At 41.7% G+C, this 8,396-nt stretch overlaps 1 protein-coding gene across 11 annotated transcripts in view; it reads right to left on the reverse strand.

The window, feature by feature from the left end:
* The window catches only part of LOC122551006 (membrane-associated phosphatidylinositol transfer protein 2), a 475,269-nt gene that overhangs the window by 145,304 nt on the left and 321,569 nt on the right, over nt 1-8,396 (reverse strand). For all 11 annotated transcript variants that reach the window (XM_043692613.1, XM_043692617.1, XM_043692618.1 and 8 more), the window contains one exon: nt 3,282-3,496. In XM_043692613.1, the coding sequence (XP_043548548.1) occupies nt 3,282-3,496 (215 nt within the window). The remainder of the gene's footprint in view (nt 1-3,281; nt 3,497-8,396) is intronic.

An 8,396-nucleotide genomic window follows, 5' to 3' on the forward strand; every position in this document is an offset into this window, starting at 1 on the left:
GGATAGCATTTTTACAGGAGACAGGGTGGGAGGAGGTGTAGTCTAGGTAGCCGTGGGAGTCGGTTGGTTTGTAGTAGATGTCAGTGTTGATTCGGTCGCCTGAGATAGAAACAGAAAGGTCTAGGAAGGGGACGGAGGATGGATCAGAGAACACCAACACAAGGGGAATAGATCATGAACCAGAGAATACCAAGACTAAGTGCCAGTCCTGTGATTAAGCAATGTCATCAAGAGTCAGCAACCATCTGTAAAAGCAAGGGGGTCCAGAAGTAGCTAACTAGGAGCAGACCTTCTGGATAAAACTTTCCCAGAATTGCTTTTGTTAAGTGCAAGTTCAGGATTCCCACTTAGTCCTAAGGTAGGAGATTGTCATATAAGGAAATGTTGAGCAAGTCATGCTTATGCTCATCGGAGGTGCAAAGGATGAGCAGTGATCTTACTGAAAGGGGGCTTGACAAAGTGGATGCTCAACAGATGTTTCCCCTCGTGACAATAAGAGGTCTCCCATTCAAAACTTTAAATCAAGAGAATTTTTTTTTTCAGAGGACTGTTGTTTTTGGAATTCTGTTCCACTGAAAGTAATAGAGAGTGGATCATTAATATATTCAAGACTGAGGTTACTCAGATTTTTGATCAGTAAAGGAATCAAGGGTTAAGGGGCATAGGCAGAAAATTGGTCGTACGGCTCCAAGCAGATTAGCAATGAGCGATTGAAAGAAGGACCGACAGTTGGGAGTTAATTCTTACTCTATGACAGGGGAAGAAGCTAGTTGTTGGTGAGTATCTGGTAAATGGCCTATTCTATTCCAAAGGTTTAAAACTGTACAGGAACTCATGATACGGTTAATAAAATATACAAAGAATCAAGTAAGTGAACAGACTGTTCAAGCAGACAGCTAAGCAGCACATTAAAAGCAAAGTTGCCACAGTCCTACCAGACCACAGGGCTGCACTCTCATTACAGAGAGGTGACTGATGGTGGTTTAATCTGGGAGCCACCATGTCTGAGGTGAGGGCAGAAGTTAAGAAGGAATGTCCTCCATGGTAACCTGAGCTGCTGCAGAGATTGAACACACAGTTAGTAACACACTGCATCGCAAACCAGCTCAGCTAACCAACTCCCAAAGACAAGAAAGATACAGCTGTAGTATGTGGGTACTCCAGAAGGTCCATGTGAGCCAGGGCGAAGATCTGTATAATATGCATTTATAGCTCCAGCAACCTTGGCTCAGAGTTTATGAGCTAGAAAATGAAATATAGACCCTGCAACACATCAGGGAGGGGTATGTTACCTGAATATTTTGTCAGGAAACTGTCACATCTCTTAGGAGACAGTCTTCGGATTTGATCAATAAGGGAATCAAAGGAGCATGTGAGTGAATCATTTAACATGACCTAAAGGGCAGGGTTGCAGGAACATCAGCCTTTGCAATTATTGAACAATTTGAAGGTTCTTCTTTGGCATTCAGACAAGCATGAGGGCTGTGAGGTGGATGACTTAATTGACTACTACAAAGTGGTTCAGGAAGGCATTTGAGTAGGGGGAGCAAAAAGGAATGTAGTGGTAGCAGGGAAGACACACTAGTCTGTGTGGGAGTCCAGAGAACTATGTCACCAAGCTGGTATCAGTGTTCAGGACATCTGCTCAAGCTTGGACAGGAACCTGGAGTGGTGGAGGAGGGAGGGCAAGAGCCAGTTATCGTGGTTCATAAACAGGACAAGGTAAGAGGTTCTGCATGAACAGTATGAGGAGTTAGGTTTCAAATGGGACAGCAGAATCTCAAGGGTAATATTCTCTGTATTATGAGCTGAGTTACATGTCAATTGGCTGAGGACACATAAGAATAGTGAAACAGACATGTCACTCAAAGATTAGTGATGAAAAAATATGGGCTCCAGTTCTTGGGCACGGACAACCTTACTGTGGAATGTGGATACTATACCACTAGAATGGTTTGCACTAGTGTCCCAGCAAACCGCACTCTAGGGAAGTAGAGAGGGCTTTAAACAATGGGATGAGGGATTAAGCCTGAGGTAGAAATAACAATTCAAAGTGTAGATTCAAAGCAAGATAGCAAAATAATAATACAGGAAATGAAAGTCAGAGAGTGTCAGGAAGGGTCAGAGAGAATAAACCTATGAATATACCAATAGTCATTTTTAGATGTTACAAAAGTAATCTGCCTGGTCTGGACAGACCCTGAGTTTCAAGACAGATAGCTATAGTGCAATTGCACTGGGTAGAGTCAAAAGGTTTTTTCATGAAATGATATCTGTTTTTTACGTAGTGGTTTAAATCTTCCTGCTGTAGGTTTCTGCTCTCAGGACCAGAAAGCAACAAAAATAGAAGGCCAGGCAGAAAGAGATTTCTGCTATTTCTTATGAATTTCAGTGCTGACACTGAAAGCCAAACAATTACTCTGTTTCAATAGCATTATCAACAGGCTGGCACAGCTGAAGCCTTTGGATTGTTGCTTTACTGAATACAGCCTATAGATACTGCTGAATTCAGACAGACAAGGAGCTCTTCTAAGTGTGCGAGGAGTATTGGCCCACAAGCTGCCAAAAGGCCACCTGTGTCATATTGATGATTACAGTCCTATAGTCAATCTCTCGTCAGGGAATGATTCACTCTGTGGGTTGGTTTATTCAAGTAAAGTTATCCATATAAGAAGTTATGAAGCAGGAATAGCAAACCAACTGATTTGTGTGTGTGTGTACACGTGCAAGTTATCGACAGGTAGCAAACTGTCAAACAGAGTATATATATCATATGGAATGAACTTTCTTACAGGTCAGATTAACCCATAAAACTTCAAGGCAGTTAAACTGACAGCTGCTAACTACAGTAAACCGAAGGTTAAAAAAAACATAATTATTCCAGTTAGTCTCCTTAAATTGACCAAAAATGCCTCTTAAATATCTACAGTATTTGGTGAGGTAGTCCTGCAACCTCCTGCACTGCCTTCCCACTTCTGTGAAAATGGCTCGAGGTTGGGACAAAACAGGGAATTTAGCACAAAGACGGATGGTACTACTTTCAGTGCACACCTGCCTCCAACCCTGGTCTTGACAGAATCTGAAGATACAGCCCCAAGTTTATTGCCTCTTCTGCACTCACTAAAGTTCAACTTGAAACACCATAAATCCCAGAAAAACCATATTGTTTGAATAACCCTTTCACATATTCTGATCTTAAAGAAGTCCAAGATAAAATATAGGTTGTATTTATTTAGCAACATTAGTATTCTAGCAAAGCGATTGCATCCATGAACATGTACCTTGTTCTGGTATAGGGGTAAGCATTCCAGGACTCCTCTTCAACACGCAATGCAGCTTTCGGTAAAATAGACCTAAACCAACTGGGGATGTGCATACCAATATGGTAGACTTTACGGGTATACTGCCCTGAACCACCTGGACCATCATTATATGGTCTGTTCTCAAGGATCTCCACACCACTCCCTTCTCCAGAAGTCTCTTCTCTGCTCTTTTTCTGTAAGACAAGAAAAACATTTGCATTCGAATTCAATTGCTGTTTGAATAGCAATGAAAAAAACAAAAACAGAGGAACCTCTTTAATCCAATTATTGTCACATGATTTTATTTCATTAAATATTCTTTTAACAAAACCTTAAGTACCAAAGGATTAGAGTATCAAGTTGCACTGCTGTCCTTAGAATTAGACATTAAATCAGGGCACCAACTGCATTCTCAGGTCGATGTAAAGAATCCTTCGGCATTGTTTGCAAAAGGCAATTCTCCCTCATAGCCTGATAAATATTTATCCCTCAGCTGGCAGTTAAAACAGATTACTTACTAACTCATCACGCTGTTGCTTTGCAACATACAGTATGTAAATTAGTTGCCATCCATATCTGATTAGAAGAATAATTACACCTCAAAACGTATTGGCTGCAAAACACTTTTGAGGTACCGTATGATCAAGAAAAATATTTCAGAAGTGGAATTGTTTTCTTGTCTTTCTAAACCAATCTAGAAAGCTACATCTGCAAATCCTGCAAAGCCGGTACATGACCCCACCTGAACTAGTGCAAAAGCAAAATATTTAAGATGCTCAAATATGAACTAGTGCAAAAGCAAAATATTTAAGATGCTCAAATATATTTTGTGAGTTTTACATCAGAATCAAAGTTCAATATTTTGTGGAAAGTACATTATATGATCTTCAAGACACTGAGTCTAAGAACATATTCAAATATATATTTTCAAACACCACAACACAGTCAAACATCCTTAACCATCAATGTTGAAAGTAGTGAAAAATGACTACCACATTTACTTGCACAGTAACAGTATAGAAATGTAAGTTCTTTATTTTGTTATAGTAGGGAGACCAGCGGCTTTTAAACCATAGTTAACACATCACATTTCATTTCCAAATGGCCTTTTGATAGCATCAAAGCTTTGAACAAACCCAGAGTTTTATCAGTGCTTTAACAATAACAAGTTTAGATATGAAGCATTCATTGATGCACAAATAGCGGCAAATAGTTTCTGCAACATTCTGCAACAGGATCTCAAGTTTCTAATGAACACAAATGTAAATAATTCACAAGAATATTTAAAATGAACTAAGTGTTTGAAATCCCTGTGGGAGAGTTCTTACTTTCTATGTCTCCAGTATGAACAAATAAGCTGTCTTTGAAGAAATACCATTGTACATTTTGGCTTGCCATACTGATGTGACCTTTGATATAATCTTTTGTAAGGTTTTAGAGTAGTATCCACTTTGCACACTGAACGGAACATGGCATTGAGAAGTATGCAAATGGGATTGAGTGGATTTTCATTACTATAACATATTTGTTGCAACGTTTGTGAAGGTTTGTAGCTCAGGTTGAGGTTTAGGGTGTAGGTTTGCTCGCTGAGCTATAGGTTTGATATCCAGACGTTTCATTGCCTGGCAAGGTAACATCATCAGTGGCGACCTCCAGGTGAAGCGAAGCTGTTGTCTCCTGATTTCTATTTATGTCTTTCTCTGGGATGGGGTTCCTGGGGTTTGTGGTGATGTCATTTCCTGTTCATTTTCTGAGGGGTTGGTAGATGTTATCTAGATCTGTTTGTTTATGGCGTTGTGGTTGGAGTGCCAGGCCTCTAGGAATTCTGTGGCATGTCTTTGCTTAGCTTGTCCCAGGATAGATGTGTTGTCCCAGTCAAAATGGTGTTTTTTTTTCATCCGTGTGTAGGGCTACGAGGGAGAGAGGGCCGTGTCTTTTTGTGGCTAGCTGGTGTTCGTGTATCCTGGTGGCTAGAGATATATTTCCCTCCCCACCCCTTTCCGCTTTTCACAAAGACTGTTCCCTCCGTGACTACCTGCTCAGGTCCACACCCCCCCCAACAACCCACCCTCCCGTCCTGGCACCTTCCCCTGCCACCGCAGGAATTGCAAAACCTGCGCCCACACGTCCTCCCTCACCACCATCCAAGGCCCCGAAGGAGCCTTCCACATCCAAAGTTTCACCTGCACATCCACCAATGTCATTTATTGTATCCGTTACTCCCGATGCGGTCTCCTCTACATTGGGGAGACTGGACGCCTCCTTGCAGAGCGCTTCAGGGTACATCTCCGGGACACCCGCACCAATCAACTCCACCGCTCTGTGGCCCAACATTTCAACTTCCCCTCCCACTCTGCTGAGGACTTGCAAGGTAAAAACAATGACTGCAGATGCTGGAAACCAGATTCTGGATCAATGGTGCTGGAAGAGCACAGCAGTTCAGGCAGTATCCGAGGAGCTTCAGAAGTCCTGGGCCTCCTCCACCGCTGCTCCCTCACCAACTGACGCCGGAGGAAGAACGCCTCATCTTCCGCCTCGGAACACTCAGCTACTCCACCCCCCCCCCGCCCCCCAATTTATCTCTCCATTCTGGAGGGTTCCTACCTCTATTCGTGATGAAGGGCTTTTGCCCGAAATGTCGATTTTCCTGCTCCTCGGAAGCTGCTTGACCTGCTGTGCTTTTCCAGCACTACTCTGATCTAAACCTCAGCAATTAATGTCTGGTAAAATAAGTCCATGAACTAGCAATTAAGGCCCTTAAGTGGTCAATTAACAGCCACTTAATGACCTCAACTTGCCACCTCCCATCACCAGCCTCCCTGGTAGGCAAGAAGAGTGGCATCTGCCTACTGAATTGCAGAGGAATGGGGGAGTGTCTATCAATTTGGAAATCAAAGGCGTGGACGGGGGCAAGGAGATAATCTATGGAGGTGGGGCAAGCATGTGGCCTCTGAAAGCCATCACAAAACACACATCCCACGCTTAGAAAAGAAAATCATAAAACTATCCTTGAAATCTCCTTCAGAACTGAAGTCAGAATTGCCACCTGAGCCTTAGGGATTGGGGCTTTGCAGCTCAGTTCTGATTCTAATCCTGTGGAAATTGCAAACCACCATGAGAAAGGAAAGAAAGGAAAATAGAAAAGACAGAAAGAAAAAGAAGGGATAGGAAGGAAGAAAAGAAAGAAGGAACAAGAAGTCAGATACAGAAAGAATATTTGGTAATATTATGTAAATGAGAAGAGGATTTTAAATAATTAATATAAAAACTTGGATTTTAAACAAATATGTGAGCAATAAGTTTGAGGAAGAATGATCTATGAAATGATTGGTAAAGACTTTTACAAATTCAGACTGTATGACTTGTATCTTTTAGTATTAAATGATATTAAAACCTCATGTCAAAGATGGGATTTGTTGGATTTATACTATAAAGAATGGCCATTCAACCAAACTGATAATCATTTTATGCTTCACCTGAACCTCCTCACATCCAGAGATCTAAGGAAGAGTCACTGGACCTGAAAGGTTAATTCTGATTTCTCTCCACAGATGCTCAAAGACCTGCTGAGATTTTCCAGAAAATTCTCTCGACATGAGACATATAGGGTAATCAGAGAGTTAGATAGGATGGACAGTGAGAGCCTTTTTCCTTGGATGGTGATGGCTAGTACAAGGGGACATAGCTTTAAGTTGAGGGATGATAGATATAGGACAGATGTCAGAGGTAGTTTCTTTACTCAGAGTAGTAGGGGCATGGAATGCACTACCTGCAACAGTAGTAGACTCACCAACTTTAAGGGTATTTAATGGTCGTTGGATAAACATATGGACAAGAATGCAATAGTGTAGGTTAGATGGGCTTCAGATTGGTTTCACAGTTCGGCACATGGAGGGCCAAAGGGCCTGTCCTGCGCTGTAATGTTCTATGTCCTGTTTTTGTTCTCCTCCCATTCACCTCACTATAACACAATGTGTTGTTATTTTTCTCAATTAAAAATATCTAGCTTCCCTTAAATGTAACCAGATAAATTACTTCAAATTACTCTGTGATCAAAAATTTCATATTCTCACCACTCTTTTTTCTGAATTCTCTCCAAATGCTGGAAAGTGGGATTGGGTTTGGTGGCTCATTTCTTGGCTGGTGCAGACACAATGGGCCAAGTCTGCTCATTCAGTGCCAGAAATATTCCAAGATACCGTGATTCCAAAAATGGAAACATCTTCTCTATATCTATCCCATCCAACTCCTTAATAATCTTAAAGATCTCAATCAGGTCAGCCTTGTCTTTTTCCAAAGAAAACAGCCTTCATCATTTTTGTGAACCTACTTAACACCTTCTCTAATGCGGCTGCATCCTGATTAAGTAACCTCAAATTATAATTAACACATGTTCAGAATTACAACATGAATAAAAGCTAGTAGATCAACTCCCTCCCATAGCTCTGAATTATCTGCTGAATTGTGATTTTCAATTGATCAATGTCAATAATGTATTAAGATGCTTATCCAATATCAGAACATTCCAACAGGACATTTATCAGACTGCAGTGGAAGGCAGAGTCCAACTGACACAAGACTTACAAATGTCAGGAACTGAATTCTGGATCTTGAGTAATGGGACTGAACGATTATAACAATAGCAACATTTTACTGTATGCTGTGATCTATTTCAACATTCCCTCCAGAGTCTAGATGCACTGCACTGTTTTGACATGTGACAGGATGGAATTACAGTGCTGCAAATTTACAGCAAGTTTCCAGTGTGGACATATGAGCTTATAATGAAACTATACTCAGCCCAATCATCTCCCATCATCCCCCATCATCTAATTGCATTTCATCTGAAGACTATGGGCGGCAGGGTGGCACAGTGGTTAGCACTGCTGCCTCACAGCGCCAGAGACCGGGTTAATTCCCGCCTCAGGCGACTGACTGTGTGGAGTTTGCATGTTCTCCCCGTGTCTGCGTGGGTTTCCTCCGGGTGCTCCGGTTTCCTCCCACCATCCAAAGATGTGCAGGGTCAGGTGAATTGGCCATACTAAATTGCCTGTAGTGTTAGGTAAGGGGTAAATGTAGGGGTATGGGTGGGTT

Source organism: Chiloscyllium plagiosum, chromosome 6 (assembly GCF_004010195.1).
Source record: "Chiloscyllium plagiosum isolate BGI_BamShark_2017 chromosome 6, ASM401019v2, whole genome shotgun sequence".
Lineage (NCBI taxonomy): Eukaryota > Metazoa > Chordata > Chondrichthyes > Orectolobiformes > Hemiscylliidae > Chiloscyllium > Chiloscyllium plagiosum.